This window comes from Elephantulus edwardii, unplaced genomic scaffold (assembly GCF_000299155.1).
Source record: "Elephantulus edwardii isolate Elephantulus edwardi_28Jun2011 unplaced genomic scaffold, EleEdw1.0 scaffold00184, whole genome shotgun sequence".
NCBI lineage: Eukaryota > Metazoa > Chordata > Mammalia > Macroscelidea > Macroscelididae > Elephantulus > Elephantulus edwardii.
The window spans coordinates 1,633,269-1,655,087 of NW_006399934.1; the positions used below are offsets into that span (position 1 = coordinate 1,633,269).

At 52.4% G+C, this 21,819-nt stretch overlaps 1 protein-coding gene across 2 annotated transcripts; it reads right to left on the reverse strand.

Annotated features, from left to right (window-relative positions):
* Positions 1-2,369: 2,369 nt before the first annotated feature.
* Positions 2,370-21,557, reverse strand: C4A (complement component 4A (Rodgers blood group)). 2 transcript variants are annotated; one of them, XM_006896160.1, is made up of 41 exons: positions 21,484-21,557; positions 21,163-21,361; positions 20,791-20,992; positions 20,514-20,584; positions 20,337-20,425; positions 20,064-20,146; positions 19,779-19,875; positions 19,530-19,635; positions 19,298-19,430; positions 17,986-18,101; positions 17,656-17,835; positions 17,319-17,504; positions 17,005-17,190; positions 16,101-16,259; positions 15,683-15,809; positions 15,469-15,540; positions 14,775-14,972; positions 14,578-14,689; positions 14,420-14,490; positions 13,747-13,886; positions 13,411-13,620; positions 13,153-13,204; positions 12,941-13,030; positions 12,616-12,825; positions 12,368-12,443; positions 12,056-12,212; positions 11,840-11,956; positions 11,554-11,725; positions 11,141-11,373; positions 10,897-11,058; positions 10,541-10,600; positions 9,560-9,653; positions 9,274-9,460; positions 9,054-9,144; positions 8,859-8,933; positions 3,804-3,906; positions 3,504-3,593; positions 3,322-3,420; positions 3,100-3,183; positions 2,699-2,831; positions 2,370-2,528 (listed from the first exon to the last, which is right to left on the reverse strand). In XM_006896160.1, exons 1-41 carry the CDS (start codon positions 21,546-21,548, stop codon positions 2,387-2,389), a joined length of 5,229 nt encoding a protein of 1,742 aa, XP_006896222.1. In that variant the 5' UTR covers positions 21,549-21,557; the 3' UTR covers positions 2,370-2,386. The 2 variants fall into 2 exon arrangements, with proteins under 2 accessions (XP_006896222.1, XP_006896221.1); XM_006896159.1 differs by lacking the exon at positions 9,054-9,144 and having other exon boundaries at positions 9,321-9,460; positions 21,484-21,548.
* Between the last annotated feature and the right edge of the window lie 262 nt (positions 21,558-21,819).

Sequence of the window (21,819 nt, forward strand, 5' to 3'; positions counted from 1 at the left end):
GGTGTAGCCCAAGAGAGCTCGGCCAAATTCCCCACCTGTGGGCATGCCCTTAGGTGCTCTCCCAGGTAATCAGCAATGCCCCAGTAAACACAGATAAGATCCTACCGGCCTTTCTCCTGCCAGGTTAGTTCCTCAACAGCTCGCCTGATAGCTCCGGGTGATGTCTGGATCCAAGGTGGTGCCCTGAGGCTTTGGTGGGGGTTGAGATGTGTGGTTGTGGAGCTGGAAGGGGGGTGGGGGAACGGGAGGAAAGCAAGGGACTAGGGGGTAATGAGCACAGGGCTTGGATATTATCACCAAGAGGTGGGGGCGGGGCTTGGGCGCTGCTGGGGGTTTATGCAGCAGCACCCTGTGTGTTAAGGGTCACACAGGTGTGGGTTGCAGGGGGGTCACACAGTGTCGGGTAGTCTTCGTTCCTCTGGGGTCTCACAGTCTTCGCTCCTCTGGAGTTCTGCGGTAGGTGGCTGGCTGTTGTTCTTCCCGGGTCTCTTCCCGGCCCCTCTCGCGGTGGAACCCCGTCTGGTGGCGGCGTTCTCCCGTCTGGCCGCGGCGTTCTCGCTGCTACCAAGACTGTTGATAGTGGATCTGAGTAAAATGAAATAGTTGCTATCTTCAATCCTTTCTTCATTTATCATAATGGAGCCTATTGCTCCGGTGGTGAGAACTTTTGTTTTCTTGATGATGAGATGTAATTGATATTGAAGGGTGTGGTCTTTGACCCTCTTGCAACAAACATTTCATGTCCTCCTCACTTTCAGCAAGCAAGCCTGTGTCATCTGCATAATACAGGTTGATGAGTCTTCCTCCGATCCTGATGCCACATTCTTCTTCATGGAGTCCAGCTTCTCAAATAATTTGCTCAGCACACAGACTGAGTAGGTATGGAGACAGCATACAGCCTGACGCACACCTTTCCTGACGTGCCTGGGATGAGGACATGCCAGTGGTGGCAGGTCTCAAGTGCAAAGGTTTGAAAGTGGCCCAATGCCCTGGCCTTGGCTTACAGCCTTTCATACTGTCCCCCACTCCCAAGCCCTGGCTTTGTAGACAGACTCAGCTGAGCAACAGCCACCAGTGCACAGAGGGAAGAAGTCCTCCTCCCCCTGCAGCTTTACTCAGAGCACACACAGTGCTGCTGGTTTGACTGGCTAATTGCTGGAGGCCTGAGTCCAAACCTGGGGAAAGAAAAGTGGGGCGGGCTTGCTGGGGCTGGGCAGAGACGATTGCATCCTCCCTCTTGGCTGACCTCTTGGACCCAGGCCATGTCTTGTCTCCACTCTTTGTCTTGTCTCCTCCAGCCTTAACTCTTCTACCTTCACTTTACTTGTCTGTTTCTCAGCTTTCAGAACCCAGCTTTGATGTCACTTCCTCCAGGAAGCCTTCCCTGGCCCTTGCACTCTTCCTCCAGTCTGGGTTAGATTCCCACACTGTGTGCCTATGGGACATGGAGCTCTCCTCACTTACACTTGTCACAGAGGATAGGGACGTCTGTCTCCTTCCATGGTAAACTGAGTGTGCTCTTAACTGTATACCTGGGACCTAGCACAGAACATGGGGTGGATGGAGCAAGAGCTCCAGGAATTACTGTTGAAAGACTGACTGGCAGGTTCCTGAACCATCTCCATTTTCCTCACAGCTGACCTCACATACATTTCTTGGGACTGATTTCTGGGTCACATCCCAATGTGCCACCAAGTAGAGGGGAGGGTTAACCCCAGCCGAACAGCAGTCTCCTCAGAATACTGGTGGCTACCTTAAAGCCATTAACTGGAACAAAGATATCATTGGATCTGATGATTATGTAACTAAACTCTTGGGAAATTACCTAATGCCACCCTGGTAACAGGATCAAGAATCAACAGACTTTCATCTGATAGACCCAGAACAGCTGACTACACAAAGGCAGAGGGGCATGTGTGGATGGATGGCATCTCCCATGGCCAGAGGGCTGAGCTGGTACTGCCCACAAGTCCAGTCTGAGGTGACAACATGGGCAGCAGAGTACTGTGGAGAAAAAGCTGAAGTGTGGACTCCGGGGCCTGTGGTGCAGGCTGGAGGCCACGGTTCTGCTCAGGAGGCCCCATGTTGGACTGAGCTCCATAATGAACCACTGGGGAGGGCTCGGGGAGAGCTGGACATGCCAAATCATCAGGCTCTGAGAGTCTCAGATGATGCAAACCCTGGCCTTGACCCTCGCCCCCACCCTGAACCTGGAATGGGCTGCTGGAATATTGTTTTCAGTTCTAGAGACACACGTGGATACCTTGCTATAAAGGCCTTTATTATGCCCCAGCCCTGCCCTGGGGTTGTGTTTGGGGAAACAGCAGCATAACCAGGCCTCCCCTTGGCCCTGCATGGGCTCCTCTGGTGAGGTGGGGGGGCTGCCTCACACCTGGCACCCCTGAGTGCCATACTCCTCAAGAAAGTCGTTGAGCTGGACGCAGGCTGCCCGCTGGCGGGTGCTTCGGCACAGGCGCTCGGAGGGCATCTCCTCAATCCAGCTGTTTGAGTCCAGCAGGTACTGAGGGCTGCAGAGGAGAGAGGGGGCAGTCGGTGAGGTCAAGAGGATGAGCAGATGGGGAGGAGAGTGCAGAGTGCCTCGTTTCCCAGGGGGGCAGGGCCTGGGTGCTAGGGACCTGCTCCCTAAGGAAGGCCAAGACATGGAGGGAGAAGAGCCTGGGCGGCCCCGGGTACTTACTCTCCCTTCGTGTCATAGGTGACCCCATCCAGGCCCATGATCAAATATTCTCTCTCGGGCTCCAGGCGAAGACGGCAAGAGGCTCGGACCAGGAAGTTTCTAGTTTGACCAACAGTGGCCTTGACATCATTAGCTGAGGAGATGACGTGCACAAGAGATGTCAGAGGGGAGGAAAAGGTCTCAAGGAACCCTCACCCCCTGGAGAGCTACACCGTGCTTGCTCCTGGTTATGGACAAGTGCCAGGTTCCAAGAGGCAGAAGGCTTGAGCTCAGCCTCAGCTAAGATATTACTTTCCAGGAGGCCAGGCTCTCCTGAGAACTGTGAGGTTGGGCCCTAAACCCAGGATTCAGTCCTGCTCCAGCCCCTATCCCTTCCCACTTTGCCATGACGCCCTTCATACTGAAGTGCAGGACTCGGGTGATCTTGCTCTCAAAGAGGCGGAATGCAGCTCTGCCATCTTCCCGGAGAACCTTCACCTGGAAGCCTGGGAGGATTAGAAAGGAGGGAAGGTGAGTTCCCTGAGGCCCAGAAGAACAAAGCTGCTGCATGTGGGCCAGTGAGAGGAGCAGGCTTAACTGGCAGGGACACAGAGCCACCACCAAGGGTGGGCAGGTAGACTGACCGTACTCTACTCGGGGGTAGTAGCAGGCAAACTTCATCCGGTAACCATCCTCATCCTGCTGTCCCCGCTCCAGGGCCCGGCGCTGGCGAGGGCACTTCCCTGGAGTCAGGACCCCAGACGAGATGTCAGCAGGCCTTAAACATCCCATGTCCCTGCCCTTGAGCTTAGGCCCGGGGTCTTACCCTCAGCACACTGGCAGACATCACCCGAGCACAACTTGGACAGGAGTTTGCTCTTACTTGGTGCCCCATAAAACACAGAACATCTGTGCTCTGGAGAGAAGTAGAGAAGAAAGGTTAGGACTCAGTGCCTATCCTCCAGCCTCCCTACCGCCCAGTTCTGGGAGGTCCAGGACGCCCTCTCCCCTCACTGCCCAGGTTCCTGATGGTCCACAGTGGCGTGCTGCTCCAAACCTCTCTCAATGCTAGAGTGCTGCACCCCACTCCCTGGCCCCTCCCCACCTGGGGCAGCCCCGTGCTCACCAGGGTTGTAGTAGTCATACAGGACTGCACTGGCCGGCTGCACCAGGCCCACGGCCACCTCCTGCACGGCTCCAAAGCCCACACACTCCTTCGAGGTGGGGACCTGGCCCAGGATGAAAAGGAAAATTCAGGACCCACTGTATGGGCCACAGGCCGCTGGGGTGCATCTCCTTGGCCTTTGCTTGCTGACTTTATCTCTAGTTCAGTCCTTCACATTCTACTGGCATCCTGCCCCTAGCATGCTAAAACTGCTCCCAAGGACTCTGATGATTTCATGTCTAAGTTGGTGGCCTTCTCCCTCTCCTCAGTGTCCCCACCCACTGCAGAGTCACCATCACAGACACTTCCTCAGTGAAATTCTCCTCTTAGCTTCAGATCCATCCTTGGTTCTGACCTCACTGTTACTTACATTCTCTTCCTCCTCCCAGAGGTGCCCATTCACTCCAAGTTCTCCTCTGCCCTCCCGGTGGAGGCCTCCACCATTCTCTGACTTCCCCAAACCCCTTTTAGGATGAGAAGTCCAAAACTGAATGCCCACCTGTATCCTTTCCTTAGGATTTGGGCAGGACTGATAAATCTACCCTGCCTAACCCAAACCTGCTGTATCATGTCACTGCCATTTTAGGATGTTTGGGATCTCCTCCACCTGCTGTAACTCTGCCTGTTTTGTAAGAACCTTCTCCACATGCCCACTCGGGTCCTCTCTCAGCCATATCATCAATCCTCTGCCCAGAAGTCTTCCTGTCTCTTTATTTGCATGTGCTCTGTCCACTACTCATAAGGAAGTCCAAATTAAAGCTAAAGGTTAAATCATATCCACAGGAATCAAAATGTGATTTTGAGCCTATCCCTGCTGAATTTAAAAACCAACTCAGGAATAGGTTTGAGACCTTGAAAACTAATAAACAAAGACCAGATGAGCTGTGTGGGAGGATATCAAGAATATCATTCATGAAAAATGCAAAAAGTCAATACAAAGAAGAAGAAACGACCAAAATGAATGTTAGAAGAACTCTGTGAAAAAAAAAAAAAAAGAAGAACTCTGTGAATATTGCACTAGAGCTCCAAGAAGCCAAAGCAAAGGGAAGAAATCAAGATGTTAAGGAGCTGAGTAGAAGATTTCAAAAGGCAGTTTGGGAAGACAAGGCAAAGTATTATAATGAAATGTGCAAGGAGCTGGAGTCAGAAAATTAAAAGAGCTGAACTCTCTCAACATTTCTTAAACTGAAGGAACTGAAGAATAAATTCAAGCTGTGCATTGCAAAGCTTAAGGATGTTATGGGCAGAATATTGAATGATTTAGGAAGCATTAAAAGAAGATGGGAAAAAAAAAGAAGAAAAAAAAAGGAAAAAAAATAGTGCAACAATGAATGAATGGAAACCCAAAATCTCTGTAAATGTTTATGAAAATTAATAAAATATAATTATAGAAAAAAAAACCAAAAAAAAAAAAAAGAAGAAGATGGAAGGAGTATACGGAGTCACTGTACCAAAAAGAATTGGCTGACACAAGAATTTCAAGAAACAACATATGATTAAGAGGCAATGGTGATGAGGCAGGAAGTTCAGGCTGTTCTGAAAGACTTGGCAAAAAATAAAGCCCCAGGAATTGATGGAATACCAATTGATGTATTTCACCAAACAGATGGCTGCCCTGCATGTGCTCACCAAGTTGTGCCAAGAAATCTGGAGGACAATTACTTGGCCAACTGACTGGAAGAGATGCATATTATTCCCATTCCAAAAAATGTGCCTCAAGAGAGTGTGGAAATTATCAAGCAATATCACTAATATCACACACTAGCAAAACCCTGCTGTAGATCATCCAGAAATGACTGGAACAGTACACTGACAGAGAATTAACAGAAATACAAGCTGAGTTTAGAAGAGGTCGTGGCACTAGAGACATTATTGCTAATATCAGATGGATCTTGGCAGAAAGCAAAGAGTACCAGAAGAATGTCTATCTGTGTTTCATTGACTATGTAAAAGCATTTGACCGTGTGAGTCACAACAAATTGTGGCTAACCTTGAGGAAAATGGGAATCCTAGAACACTTGATTATGCTTATGTGAAACCTATACTTAGACCAAGAAGCAGTCCTCAGAACAGAGCAGGGAGACACTGCATGGTTCAAAATCAGGAAAGGAGAGTGTCAGGGATGCATCCTGTCCCTATACCTTTTCAATCTGTATGCAGAACAGATCATTCAGAGAGCGCGGTTTTATGAGAAGGAGTGTGGCACCAAGATTGAAGGAAGACTCATCAACAACCTACTTTATGAAGATGACACAACCTTGCGTGCTGAAACTGAAGAAGACCCGAAGCACTTGCTGCAGAAGGTCAAGGACTGTAGTCTTCAATGTGAATTGAAGCTCAACATAAAGAAAAACAAAGATTCTCACCACTGGGCATTTGGCAGCATCATGATAGATGGAGAAGAGATTGAGGTTGTTTTAACAATTACAGCTTACACTTCCGCTGCCGCAGCCGTCGACGTGTAGCAGCCATGGCAGTGCACTACCCTATGGCCATGGGCCTCAACAAGGGCCACAAAGTCACCAAGAACGTGAGCCAGCCAAGGCACAGCCGCCACCGCGGGCGCCTCACCAAGCACACCAAGTTCGTGCGGGACATGATCCGGGAAGTGTGTGGCTTCGCGCCCTACGAGCGACGCGCCATGGAGCTGCTCAAGGTCTCCAAGGACAAGCGGGCCCTCAAGTTCATCAAGAAAAGGGTGGGGACACACATCCGCGCCAAGAGGAAGCGAGAAGAACTCAGCAACGTCCTGGCCGCCATGAGGAAGGCGGCTGCCAAGGAGGACTGAGTGCGCCCCACTGTCCCCCAAAGCCCCTCTGATGTATTAAAGTGTAACCAACAACAACAAAAAAAAAAAATAACAATTACAGCTTACTCAACTCCACAATCAACACTCTTAACGCCAGCAGTCAGGAAATCAAAAGACAAACTGTATTGGGAAAATATGCCACCAGGGACCTCTCCAGAGTGCTGAAAAGCAACGATGTCAGTCTAGAGGCTAAGGTATGCCTAATCCAGGCCATGGTCTCCACAATTACTTGCTATGCATCAGAGAGCTGGACAATGACTAAAGATGAAAGAAGAATCGATGCCTGTGGTGCTGGAGAAGAGTCTTGAACATACCATGGACTGCCAAGAAAACAAATAGGTCTGTCTTGGAGAAGGTGAAACCAAGTTTCTCCTTGGAGTCTAGGAATTTGAAGTTCAGTCTCACATACTTTGGGCATGTGGCCAGGAGGTACAAGTCCTTGGAGAAGGACATCATGCTCAGAAGGGTGAAGGGACAGAGCAGGAGACGAAGACCCCGGATGAAATGGATTGATACAGTGACTGGGACAATAGGGGTTGGTGTATCAGAATTAGTGAGACTAGCTCAGGACAGGGCAGGGTTCAGAGCTGCTGTACATAGTGTCACTATGGGTTGCAGGTGACATGACAGCACCAAACAACAACAACAACAACTGCCCAGACTCTTCAATGAGGCTTCTCTGCTCAAGGGCCATCTCCCCAGCACACACTGGGTGGGGTTCCTGCTTGGCTCACAAACCCCTGCTTAACGTCACCACCACACTCCTCTCCTGTGTTCTCCCAGAGAATCTGTATTTTAACTTCTGGGAGCTTTTCCACATAATCTTACAGAAGTTACAGTAAAGGTTCATCCAAGGGCCATCCAAGGGTAGCCCTGGTTCTCCAATTAAGCCAAATAAGATAGTGAAAATGACAAAAACAACTGTTACCTATGACCACCAACACTTCATAGAAGACATTTAAATGTCAAAAACAAAGACAGCGGGGGAGCTCTGGTGGCCTAGTGGCAAGAAGCTGCACTGCAATCCCAGAGAAGCATGGTTCGAATCCACCAGATGCTCTGCCGGGAAAGGAAAGACAATCTCCTCCTGTACCAGTCAGATCTGATCTGACGGTACACACACACACACACACAATAATAATAATGAAAAAAAAAAACAAAGACAGCAAAGAACTGCCACCCATCTTTCAAGCCTTTGGTGCTGTTTGATGTACATGCATTACTCAAGAATGAAAATTAGGGATCTCTGGTGGCCTAGTTGTAAGAAGCTGTGCTGCAATCCTGAAGGCTGGTGGTTCAAATCCACCGAGAAGGAGGGGCAATCTCCTCCTATGCTAGTCGGAGCCAACTCAACGGTACACAACAAGAAAAAAAAAACAAACAAGAAAATTTAATTCTAGAGAAAAAGATAAAAATATGACAAGATATTGTAGCAATCATTTAAAAGAAAAATATGAATGTATGGAAAAAAATTGCTTTCAAAAAAAGGAAAAAAACAAATAAATTCAACAATTACAAAGGCCATACTCTCAATAACAAAAGATTCAGACCAAACCCACTGGCATAGAGTCAATCCCATCTCATGGAGATCCTGTTGTTACGGAGTAGACCCACCCCATAACATTCTCTTGACAGTTGCGTTTATGAAAGTAGACTTTTCTCCTGAGGAGCCACTGGGGGGGCTCAAACTACCAACTTTTTATTTTTATTATATTATTATTTTGTTTGCATACTATCAAATCTGATCTGTCTGGTACAGAAGGAGATTGAGATTGATTGTCCCTCCTTCTCCAGCAGAGCATCTGGTGGATTCAAACTGCGCACCTCTGGGATTGCAGTGCAGTTTCTTGCCACTAGGCCACCAGAGCTTGCCTCAAACTACCAACTTTGACGTTACTAGTTAAGAACAAACCATTTGTACAACCAGGGACTCCTAAAGAAGTATAAAATCAGCTCTGTGAAAGACTCGCTCTACAGCCCTGACTTTCCCTTCCTGCTACTGGAACTGGCCTCCATCTCATGTTGGGGGCCTCCTGCAGGACCTGCCCCCACAGTCTGGTGCTTAAAGGCCACTGCTAATTCACACTCTTGTCCAGTCTACCTGCTCCTACCACAGCCCTTGAGAGCCATTTGCTGAGAAAGCACAGAACAGTGACTCTGTGAGCCCAGACGCCTGGCCCCCTCTTGTGTCAACTCTCCCCACTCACCGAGTCAAAGTAGAGCAGGACGTGGGGCCCCTCGGTCTCAAAGTGACTCACATAACGGTCGGAGAGAGAGGTCAGCTGTGGGGGAGGGGAAGTGGTGACAGGGAGGTCAGCCTGGCAGGGTGCAGCCCCTGGGTGGTGCTCTGGGGGTGAGGGAGGGATGCCAAGGGCAGAGGTCTGCTGGGCAGTTGACAATACCTTTTCTAGGTCAGCTCGAAGGGCGTGGAAGCCACTCAGGAGGGTAACATCTGCGATGGCCATGCCAGAGAGCCCCAACTTGCCACTGCGCCTGCAGAGAGACGTGAGCATTCTCCAGGTTCTCTCTGTAACTGGAGGTACAGGGACCACAGCCTGCCTGGTCCTACCCTCCCTATGCTCATCCAGCACCAGCCCCGACGTCTAGCACAGCCCAGCTCACCAGATGCACACTGTGTACTGCACACGGGACTCCTGCTCCTCCACCACCTTGGGCACCTCCCTCCTCCGACGGTTCCTCCGTCCCTCAAACAGCTGCAGGGGTGTCACAGGCTGCGGATGGGCTTCTGGGTCGTCCCCAGCTGGAAACTCATCATACTCATAGTCCTCATAGTCCTCATTCGCTTGCCCTGTCCAGGGATGGCGTGGTGAGGAGGGGCTTGGCCAGCCGCTTGGCCTCTGGCCCCGACCCCTGGATGCCCCCAGGGCATCCTAACACCAACACTCACGCATGTATTCAACATGGCCCATGACTGTCACTTCAATATGAAGATCCTGGCAGGTCGTGTTCTTCATGTTCAGGACATTGTAGGAACGGAGGATCTGGCTCAGCAAGAGGGTGGGGAGAGAACACAGGATGGTTGGGGCCGTAGACCTCTCTCTAAGCCACAGATAAGGGTTTCTGCCTAGATTTAGAGATGTGAGGCCTCCTGCCCCACTTGTATAAATCACTAAACAGTCTATAAACACAGGCAAGTGCCAAATCCAAACACAGGTGGTGGGAAAGACGGAAGGACAGAGATGAAAAGGCACAGGATGCCACAGGGAGGCTCGCGGGGCGAGGATGAGCTCGCAGGAGGAGAAGCAGCAGAAGCACATTCAGGGCTGGGGCTGGGTGGATGAGAGGGGCTGGCTGGGAGGCTGGCAGGTGCCTGATCACAGGAGCCTGGAGAGGAGTGTCACTTGGCTCCCAGGCTGACAACACTTGGGTTTTCAGGTCTATCTCGCTCCAGTGAGAACATGGATTGGAGTTGGTGAGACTGGGGATAGGGTGAAGTGACAAGATGGCCTTATTCCAGGACACAGTGACTAGGCCACGGACAGCAGGAGGAGTGGCTGCGATTCAGGAGGGGTTCAGAAGAAGGAGGCCCAGAGGTAACCTCCAGAGAGGTGGCTGGTAGCAGGAGCTTTCATCAGCCAGCCAGGGCACAGGAGAAGGGGTTGAGGCTGTGCTGTTTCTGAGGATGATGTGAGAGATGGAGCTGTGGAAGGAGCCGGAGCTGAGGGGCATCATGGGCACGACAGTTGTCCGGAGACAGCCAAGACCAGAGTGAAGAGGGAAACGCTCAGGGCAAAAGCACAGCAGCACCAAACCCGGATACCTTCTCCCCCACCACTGAGCTCAGTTCTCCCTCAAAACCCCACCTCAGCCTCCCTCCGCCCTGCTCGACACATGTCAGCAAAAGTATCCACACAACCGCGGCTCTCACCTTCAAGGTTCCCTTGCTGTTTCCTCCCACATTCACATTAATCTTGCTGCCCAAAGAAAACTTTCAAGAACAGAGAAGGGAACAAGATGTCAGAGGGTCCAGAAAAAGATATTCATTGCTTCAACTCATCTCCTTTCTAAAACTATCCCTTTTCTTCTCCTCACATCACATTTCACACCACTGACCCTTCCTGTAACCTCATCACCTCATCTTAGGCTCATAAAACTTTCCAGGCAGCCAGATGCTATTTTGCTGCTGACAGAAATGATGCTTAGGGGCTAGATAACTCCCCCAAGAGCACCCAACAGCCTCCTCCCCACAAGGATATGGTGACAACCCAAGAGGGAAAGAGCCACCTTCAGCTCCTCCTCCAGGCCTTCGTGGTTCTTCAGCTGGACCACATGGGACTTGAAGCCACTCCGGTCAGTGGAGCTGAGGGTCACGTTGATCTCCTTCTCCTCCGTGGTGTGGGAGGCAATCCAGTAGTCGGACAGGGCATCCAGGGCGATGATCGTGTCCTGGGGAGAGGGCACCAGGACTCAGTGCTCAGTTTCAGAACCATCCACCAGCCCCCCCGACCCGTGTCGGAGCATTACCTACCTGGGTGCTGCGGAACCCCCCCTGGTAGCCGGCCTGGTGGTTGAGCCAGGCTGCAGCCTGGTCAGCCATCTCGGCCTTGCCCTCCCGAAGCAGCAGGTGCAGCAGGCCATAGGCGGTGGTTTCAATCCACACCGCCGGGGCCTGAGGCACGGGGTCTGTGGGACTGCGGGGAGCCAGGGTGGGTGACACGACGTTGTCCTGAGACCCAGCGACTGTGCCCCAGTACAGGTAATCTGCAGGGAAGAGAGACCACAGAAGGATGGGGGGGACCTGAGTCATCCAAAGACTCTCTTGCTTTACCTCAGCCAGCATGGCCTATACTTTCAATTGCTTCTGAAGTTACTCCAGCTCTCCCTTTAGGGACACACACGGGTCCAGGGTCCACTTAGCCCCAGGTTCCCTTTATTGCTCACCGCCTATCTCCTGAGCCATGGCCATGAGGTTGTTGTGGGCTACATTCTGCAGATCCTGGGGGGCCTTGGACAACGTCAGGGCATAGGCTGTGATGGCAGCAGCGTGGGATCCCAGGAGCCCAGCACTTGCTTGTTTCCCCAAGAAAGCGTTTGCATTTGAGATGGAGTTTTGCTAGTATGAGAAAGGGAGGAAGTAAGTCTGGGGCTGGACACCTGGATTCCTAAGGAAAAAGGACTGTGGGAAGGGCTGGAGGCCAGTGAAGCGGTCAGACACTGAGGTGCTTACCACCCTCTGCTTCAACTCCTCGGCACTGTTGTCCTGGAAGTTGTCCAGGCCGTGATGAAGGGCAATGACCACGAAGGCTGTGAGTGCCACGGTCTCATCATCCCCCACCAAGCCCCCCTGGAGAGAGGAGGGAAGACACACAGTGTCAATCAGGGACGGGGAAGGCTAAGAGGATGTCCCCACCAGAGCGTCTTGGCTCCACCTCCCGTCCTGCACCTGCATGGCCCTGTGCAACACGGGACAGGGGTCATAGAAGGAACCATCAGCCTGCTGCTGCAACAGCAGCCACCTGGCCGTCTCCTGCAGCTTGTCAGACGTGCCACCCACTTGCTCCTGGGCCAAAGTCAGGATCTTCAGCACAAAGGCTGTGAGCCTAGAGAGGTCAAAGGGACAGTGGGGATAGGGACTAGTCCCTGGAGGGGGGTACATCGCTGCTGTCCCAGGCATTTAACTGCTCTCCCACCTCACTGGACATGGCACTATCGTCACCAGCCTGTGCCCCATGCAGAATCACCCTTCTAGCCTTACCAGGTGCTGCTGTCCCGGTGTAACCAAGCCGCAAAGGAACCATCTGATTTCCGGAACTGTTGGATCCGCATGTAGCCTGGAAGGCAGAGGCAGCTGGTGAGGCGAATCCTATTTTCCTGCAATGTGGGCTTGGGAATGTGCTTCCCACTTCCACTGTTTGTCTCATTCTTCGCCTCTCCAGTTCCCTGGGCTTCCCATCTTCCTTCAAATGTCCCCTGGTCCCAGTTCCCACTTGCCCCAACCCAGACCTTTCTGGATCAGATCCACGGCATGATCCTTGGTCTCAGGGGGCAGCGTGCTCCACTGCTCTGTCTTGTCCAGGTAGCGGGAAGCAGCTAGCGTAGGTGCCAAGTAGGTCATGGTTTGCTCCCCACAGCCATGGGGCATCCTCAGCAGGGAGGCCAGGCCTCCTGAGGACAAAGCACCCTCAGAGCCAAAAGTGTCCAGGGGATCTGAGGCTAGAGGGAGGAGAGGGGGAGGATCAGGGAGGAGGTTTGAGGACTCAGGGCAAGCAGAGACCTACAGTTTCCACATCAATGTGAGGCGACCTCTGGAAAGGGTTGGAGGACACACCTGTGACCCTGACAAAGCTGCTGAAGTCTCCGTCAGGGATAATGTTGGGATCGGAGTTGCCAGGAATTTCCAAAGTGCGGGCTCGATTGTCTGAGGAGACAGGAGAGTTGGCAGCCTGCCACGCTGCCCACAACCCCCCTGCTCCCCGTCATCACCCCAACATCCTTAGGAAAATGCTGATAGTGAGCCGTGAGGGCAGGAAGGGCACTCACCCAGGGGGTTGAGTTGATAGACAAGTTCTTCCCTGACGATGGCCCCTTCCTTCTGTCTCAGGAGAAATGAGGCCGTGAGAGGTTACACAGCACCCCGAGCCTGGCCCCTCCCAGTGTGGACTCCTGAGGCCTTTGAGTTTGAACTCTGGGGATGGAGTTGTTGTGTTTGGGTTTTGGAGCCTTGGTTGGGTTGGCCCTGAGCATGCTGGGGCGTAAGTCTGGGAGCCTGGTGATCAGAGTCAGGGGTGCTCTAGTCACCTCAATTTGCAGAATCTTAGACACTGCATCCCCCATGGGGAAATCGAAGGATCCTCGAGCCACCACCTTCAGGGGCACAGCAGCAGCTGACATGGGCACCATGGAGAAGGCCACAGGCCGGGCCGAGCCAGCAGGCACCAGCACTTGCTGGGCCAGCCCTCCACCCCCAGCCAGACACAATCCCTCCACTGGGGCTACATGGACGCTCACCTGGGGGTAGGAAGAAGAAGACAGGGCGGTCAGAGCTCTGCACAGGTAGGCTCTCTGCCCCTTCCCGCTCCCTTCCCCAGGCCCCCCAGAGCCCTCTCCCCCAGCCCTCTGTGTTCAGGTGCTCACAGTCAGGTCTGTAGGCTGGTAATTGTAGAGCACAGGTCGCAGCTCGAGCTGCTCGAAGCGGCGGACAGCGGTGGGCAGGCGGAGGTGCAGGTGGAAGTCACGGAACACTCGCAGTTGGGCTGGTGTAGCCACACATATGCCTGCGCAGAGGTCATGTGGGAGATCAGAGGTCAAGGGGCATCAAGGCCACAGAGTGCAAGAAGAGCAGGGCAGAGGGTGTCCATTATTACATATTCCACCAGCAGAAGCTACTGCTGTTAGCCTCACAGCCCAGACGGAAGCTGTTGTTGCTGTTGTTAGGTGCTGTCAAGTTAAATACATCTCAATAGTGATCAACAGTGCTGAACCCTGTCCCATCCTGCGCCAGCCTCATCATCCCTGACACACTTGAGTGCCTTGCTGCAGTCACTCTGTCAATCCATCTCATGAAGGGTCTTCATCTCTTTCAGTGACCTTTCCAGCATGATCTCCCTCTCTGAGAAATAGCCTCTCTTAGCAACGTGCCCAAAGTATGTGAGACGAAGCATCATCATCTTTACCTCCAAAGAGATAAAGATCCCGGATAGATGCCAGGTAGAGACTTTCCCAACAACCTGGACCTTCTCCCTCTTCTAACAGCAAAAGAGTTAAGTCGGGCTGTCAGGCCGAAGGCAAATGAGAACTGGGACGTCACCTTTACTCTGGGACAGGCTCACACCGTGGATCTCCCACGTGGTTATGGAGTCAGGCAGGATCTCCTTCAATCTGCAGCAGGAAAGATGAAGACACCATCACACCCAGGGCTGGTGCCACACACAGCCAAGAGTCAAGGTCATTCCCCTAAGCCCTCACGTCAAGGAGCGGTCCACTTTCTCCAGTTTCCAGAGCCAATTCTCTGGGAAGAAGCTACGCACAGGGATGTCATCCTCTTCTATCAGCTCCTCCTCCTGCAGCATCTGCATGGCTAGGGTACCAGAGGAGGGAAGTGAGGAAGGCGCTACCCGCCCTCCCAGGTCCGCTCCTGCCCCTCGGGCTGCCAAGCTCCTGACCTCGGGCAAAGTTCGTGGGGTCCTGGGTATGGAGGGTCTTGCGCAGCTTCTCAGCAAACTGGCAGCAGGACAGGAAGGGCACCTGGCAGGCTGGCTGCCGCACGCGGGCTGCCCGCTGCTCACAGGAGCGTGCCATGGGCAGCCGGGTCAGCCCATCCTGGCAGCAGCGTCTGGCTTCTGGGGACGTATACTGGCCCACTGCAAGACCAGGCTGAAGGTCAGCCCAGGATGTGAGAAGGATGCATATTTCACGCCCTGCCAGACCCTGCATCCACACGGACTCACCCTTTAGAGAGTTGTTGTTATTGTTGTTGTTATGTGCTGTCGACTCGTTTGCGACTCATAGTGACCCTATGTACAACAGCCCTAAACCCTGCTCTATCCTGTGCCAATCGCACTGCCTCTGACACTCCCATCCCGATTACCCCAGTCACTGAATCAATCCACCTCATAGAGGTCTTCCCCTCCTGCACTGTCCCTCTACCCTACCAAGAAGTAGGAATTTAGAGAGTAGGAATTCAAAAGAGGCAGAGGGAGTCACCTGCCCATCCACCCTCAACCCTAGAGCTTGGGCCCCAAATTCAACCCATGGGCTGGCTCTCTGGGGAGCTGAGGGAACAAGAAGCAGACTCCCACACTGACCAATGGCCTTAAGAGAAGAGTTTACACTGATTTGTAAATACCCGTAACTTACATTTCTCACTAATGGCCTTTTGGAAGGTCACATTTCTTTTTTTCCGGGTTTTCTCCTTGGGGCACTTCAGACCTATTAAGAGAAAAGGGCTGCTGCGATAGAGGGCACGGAGGAAGGACGGGTAGGAGGCCATTCCCCTCCCTTCCCACGACACCCTCTCAGGACCAGCCTCCTTCCTTATCCCACACCACTCCTCTTCCTCCTCTGCTCTCACTTTTTCTGACTGAGGTCAAGAGTGCTCCATCAGAAAAGGCCAGACCCGCAGCCTCAAACACCTGAAGGGCAGTGTCCCCACCACCAGGGCCACAGCCAAGGTCATAAGTGTTTACAGCTTCGAAGACCTGGCAAGAAAAGGCACGAGTGTTGTGGACCCCAGTGTGGCTGAGGGGCAGGACGGGGCTGGGGGTGAGAGGGCAGAATACGAACAGACACAAGAGGGATAAGGAGGGCAGGAAACAGATCGAGGGGCAAGAGAAGCTGTGGAGGAGGCCGGAGGTCTGCAGGAAGACTAGTGGGCATCTGCAGGGAGCTGGGGAGACCCGAGGACCTGGCTCAGACATAAACGGACAGGATGGGAGAGGATATGAGGTACCAAGGGGAAGGGACTGGACTGGAGGACAGTCTAGACACACCTTGCCCATATTGAGGGGTTTGTGGGACTTGCCCCCCACAGCATACAGGGCCGTGTCCACAGCTCCCAGTGCCACCATGGCTGGGGAGTCTGTTTGTAGGTGGAGCTTGACAGTCTCCCCAGGACGATACTCCTTGGCATTGTCAACATTCAGCTCCAGCTGGCAAAGGCGAGAGAGGACAAGCAAGGCAGGAGAGTGGTTTTTGGCCCTGTGTGTCCTCAGCGGCACTCCAAAAAATACCCATGTGTGGTGTGCAATCACCCGGCCTTGTCTTGTAGCTCCTTGTTAGGGATTTAATATTGGCCCCCTCCCCACACCTGAATATGTGCTGGAATCTTAACCCTTCTACCAAGGAATATAATGCTATTTCGGAAGAGGGCTTTCTTTGTCAAGTTAATGAGGGCCTATGAATGTCAACTTATACCTTAAACCTCAGCATTTCTGAATTAGAAACAGCAGCACAACACAAAGGCAAGGAAGGGCAAATGGGGGAAAGACCAATGCCATGTGGAGATCCAGAACCAAACCGTGAGTCACTGTACCAAGGACCCCTCCATCCTCATCACCCCAAGAGTGAACAGACAGATTTTAAACTTCCAGCCTCCAGAAATGTGAGAAAATGAGTTCTAGTACTTTAAATCCACCATATGTGCCATTTCTGTTACAGCAACGTAGTTGTTACGTACCATCAAGCTGGAACCAGCCCACAACTAATCCCTTAGCAAGGTTTTAGAGGCCGTAATTCACAGGGGAAGCGACTGCTCACCTTTTTCCCTTGAAGCAGCTAGTGGCTTCGAACCACATGCTTTTGGGCTGGCAGTGCAGCTCCTTACTACTAGGCCACCAGAGCACTGGGAAACTAAAATTCACAAACACAATACCCATATCCCAACTCCTCTGTTACCTTGCCCTCACAAGCCCCAGCCTGGACGTCCACTCGCAGGGAGTTGGCGACAAGGGTGCTCCCATGGTAGTAGAAGGCCACAAAGTAGAATGAGGGGGCCAAGTGATGGTCCACAAACACAGAGACAGTGGTCACAGTCCTCCTCGGCTCTCGGTTCAAGGACATGATCTCACCCCGGGATAGGATCTGAGCCGAGAAAGGTATACTCTCCTAAGCACATCCCCAGCCCTGCAGCCAATCCCCCCCAGAGAGATCACCTCCTGCCAGAGACCACCCTTGCAGCCCCACCCTCTGCCCTCCTCTCTTGTGCATACCATGTAGTAGAAATGAGAAAAGGTAGCCCCACTGATGCCCACAGCTCGAAGGTTCAGGTTGAAGGTGTCTCCAATTTGTGGGGGCTGAAACTGCAGGCGTTCAATAGACAGAAACCCCGAGCCTTGTGAGGATTGGGCCGTCACGGTGAACTTGACTACATCTGGATAGGGAGAGCCTGCAGATACCTGAAGGGAGAGGCCAGGCAGGTGAGGTTCAGTGACAAGGACACGGTCTTGAGCTCTTCTGTCTCCTCCCCGGACATGTGGCCCCAGGAACGCAGCTCCCCCTCCTTCCCCACTCTTTCCCAAAGGGAAGGGCTGGGTGGAGGAATCTCACCGAGAGCTGCAGCTCCTGTGTGTTCTGAGGGATGTTGATGAGAATGCTCACTTGGCCACTCTCATCTGTGTTCCTGTCAAAGTCTGGCATTTTAGAAGCAGAACCAGGAGAAGACAACTTGGCAAAAACTTTGACGGGAACGTTAGCAGCCGGGGAGCCCAACACATCACGAACTCGAGCCTTTGTGTATGGAGAGGGGCAAATGAAAGAGGCCATGGAGAAGGGAAACAACAGAGAGCGAAGGGATCTCCTTTCTTCCTAATCTCTGCCCTTGACAACATCCTCGCCTCCCCCACCTCCTCCACACTCCCGTCCTTGCCCAAAAGGAACCTGCAGAAGAAAGGGGACTCCAGGCAGAAACTGGCGCTTGGTGTTACTAAGATCCAAGAGAAAAGGGGATGACACAAAACGCCAAGATGTAAGCTCTGCCTCCTCCAGCTCTCCCCCTGCAAGACACAGGAGTAGAGAAATAGGAACCAAAATCAGGGAGCGCGTGGGAGAACGAGGAGCAGGAATGTGAGGGGAGAGAAGGTGAACCTCTCAAAGACCAAAACTCAGGCTTCTAGGTGCCCCTGGGGTACAAGAGAATGCTCTGGTAGCCTAGTGGTAGGGAGCCATTCACCAACCCGAAGGCACAGAGTTCAAATCTACTAGCTCCTTCGCAGAAGTAAAATGGGCAGTCTCCTCCTGTGAAATTTACTGCCTCTGAAAACCAACTGGAGGGCCCACTATGGGTCAGTTCTGACTCAGTGGTACATACCAACAGCATGGCACAATAGTTAAGCACTCTGTGAACTAAAAGATTAGCAGTTTGAACCCACCCAGAACTCAATGGGAGAAAGATTTGTCAATCTGTTCCCTTAAAGATTATAGCCTGGGAAACACTACGGGGCAGTTGTGCTCTGTCATATGGGGCTGCTACAAGTCAGAGTCAACTTGATGGCCCCTGACAACAATAAAACAACAAGCCTCAGCACACAGATGGTGCCTAACACAGGTTCATTGAATTGATAAATTTAAAATGAAGGAACAAAGAAGAAATAAAACACTGAGACTAGTTGAGAAGCAGGATTACACAGAGATGGATGGAGTTGAAGGGAGTCTTTCTCACCTTTGAGTCCATGAAGAAGGTGGAAGGTGTGTGAGGGTATGAGGGATGTGTGTTGCATGTATGTATGTGTGTTGTATGTGGTGTGGAATGTGTAAGTGATGTGGTGGGGAGTGTGTATGTGGTGTGTATGGTGGCGTGTATGTGATGTGAATGTGATGTGTTGCATGTATGTTTATGTGTGTAGGGTGTGTGACATGTATAGTGTTGTGTGCATATAGTGGGGTGTATGTATGTATGTGGTGGAGTGTTGACTGTTTTGTGTGTATATGTGGGGGATGTGCATATGATGTATGGGGTGTGTATGTGTGGTGGGAGGAGTATGTATACATGCAATGTGATGTGATGTGTGTGTATGTGGTGTGTTGTGTGTATTTATGTGGGAGTGTTGAGTGTATGTGTGTGCATGTGAGGGTGTGTGTGTGTGTGTGTGTGTGTGAGTGTGTTGTGGAGGGAGTGCTGATACTACAGAATGCAGGGTCAGCTCAAAGGCCAGACACATGGTCTGTGTTATGCCAAGAGGTAGTCACTTACCCGGAGACTCAATGATGGCCGCTGCAACGTAGAGACGCAGTCCCAGGAGGTCATTGGCACTGATATTTAGCTTTGCCAGAGCCTCCTGGAACTTGGCCTCTGCGAGAGAAATGTGGCACCGGCCATCCACCAACTGGACAGTGAGGAAACAGGACATAGGGTAAGACTTTAGTTCCCAACTTCACCCCTTTTTTCTTTCCATGCCCCTTACTTCCCACAACCCCATTCCTACCTTGGTCTGATTCTCCAGCCCCCGAAGGAATTTCTTCTCACCATCCTCCCCCAGGAGCCCAAAGCGCACATACGACACCCCCTGTACTGGCTTGCCATACACGTACCTGTGGACAAGGAGAGACTGGGAAGGGGGTGGGCCGAACACTGAAGGCCACAGGAAGAGTCTAAGAAGGGAGGGAGAGGTGGGCCTGCAGGGATGCAGGGCCCTCCAGCATGTTCCCACTGCACATGGGTGGAGGGCAGTTACTTGGCCTGGATGTCTAGCTGGATTTCATCAAGAAAGCCAGGAGCTGTCAGGATGTAGGGTTTTCCAGGAATGATCTTCACCTCAAAGTTGGGAAGAACTGACCCAGGAAAGAGAAAGCAGGTCACACTCTCCTGAAAGGGCTTCAAAGACTCCCCCCCACCCCGAGATATATCACCCCTGTCTCCATGGCTCTGCTGCCCACGCCCCACACCCCGCTTCCCTTCCTTCCACCCCTCACATTCCTCAGGAAAGAAGCTGCCTGGCCCTTGTGTCTCCAACTCTCACCGTATTTCTTCACCTCAAACTGTGTGCTAGTGTTGGAGTCCAAAGCACCGGAGAATCGGGCTGAGATCTTCCACATGCCTGGCCTGAGGACAGACACAGAGAGGGACTCAAAGGTAGTCAGTCAGTGGCCAGGCCACCTGGGACGAAGACTACAGGATAAACTAGAGGCTCAGGGAGCTGAGAATCATCCCCAGGTGTCTGGAAAGAAATAGAAGTGGCAAACAGGAATTGGATGGCCATACTGGGGACAGTCCCGGCTTGGGGAGCACTCACTCTGAGATGTCTGGGATCACAAACATGTCCTGGAAGATGGAGGTGGGAGAGAACACTTCTCTCTTCTGCACCTGGAGGCCCTGAGAGTTCTGCAAGGAGAAGAAGCACTCAGGGGAGGCTGGAGGGGGGAAAGGTCAGATCAGTGGCTAGGTCAAGAGATGGGAGGTCAGGACTCACCTCCACGGTGACTGTGAGGGTGTCAATAGATGGGCGCATCTTTTGATCCAGTGCAAAGACCCGGTACCGGACTGGAGAGTGGGGTGTGAGAGGTAAGGAGACCAGACACAAAGGAAAGGTGGACCTCAACTTCCCCTCTCAGGAGTTAGGAGACAGGAAACATACATGCACCAAAGACCCTCTTGAGTGACAGGTACTTTCTTTGGAGTTATCTCACTTAAGGGGCACCACATCTGTCCTGAGCAGGCTGAGAAGGAGTCCTGAGGTCATAACTCACCCCTCTGGCCAGGGTTATAAACGGGCTGGTCGGTCTGCACGAAGATGTGTCCCCGACGAGAGGTGAAGAGCAGGTTGACCCCCTGAAGGTCTACATTTTTGGACAGATAGGTCTTCAGCCATGGTGACTGGGCTACCAGCTGCACCTCAGGGTTTCCTAGGAGGTGACTGAGGCCACACCTTTTGGAATCTTCCAGAGAAGTCTGTCAGGACAGGGAAGAGCAGGACAGGACAGACATATTGAGACAGACTGGAAGAGCAGCCACGGTGGAAGGAGAGGAGGGAGGCCAGTGAGGGAAAAGACTTTCACAAGAAGACAGAGGGGAGCAGAGTGGGAGGCCACAGAAAGCAGCCAGGGGGAATGAGGGGTTACCTGAAGGCTCAGCTTCGTGAAGGGATTTTCTGAGCTGAGAATGAAGTCCTCCTTTGGAGAGCAGGGGACATTCAGCTTTTTGGGATTTCTCAGATACACAGATCCTCTCACTATCTGGCCTTGGGGGACATCCTGGAGCTGAACCCCCACTGACAGGGGAACTCCCAGGTGAACCACAGAAGGAGAAAACAGGAGTAACCTGGAGAGAACAGAGGAGGCTGAGCACCTGGACATGAGGCTGGCCCTCCACCTGTTTTCCCCACTGCTGAGTATTGTAGCCCTGTCCCCCCCATCAAGGGCCCAGCATGCTGTCCCCAAGACCTGGGTTTCTGCAGTGACAAGGCAATTAAGCTGAAGACCCAGAGGAGCCCCCAGAGGAGCCTCATGGCTGGAGGATCCACAAAGGGTCAGGTCTGTCTGTCTGCCTGCTCCCTTCTGATCAACCAAGGGCTTGGGCAGTTAACTATGGACCTTGCTCCTCCCCTGGCCCATCTAGCTGGGAAACCACGTGACAGCTAAGAAACGGAACTGGACCTATGCCCAGGGTTGGAGTAGGGAAGACTGGACTCCTGGGTCTGAGGGAATTTTGGCTCAGAGATAGAGCCCGTCTTTCCCGTTAACCCCTTTCATCCCATCTCCTGGGCACTTCTTGCTATC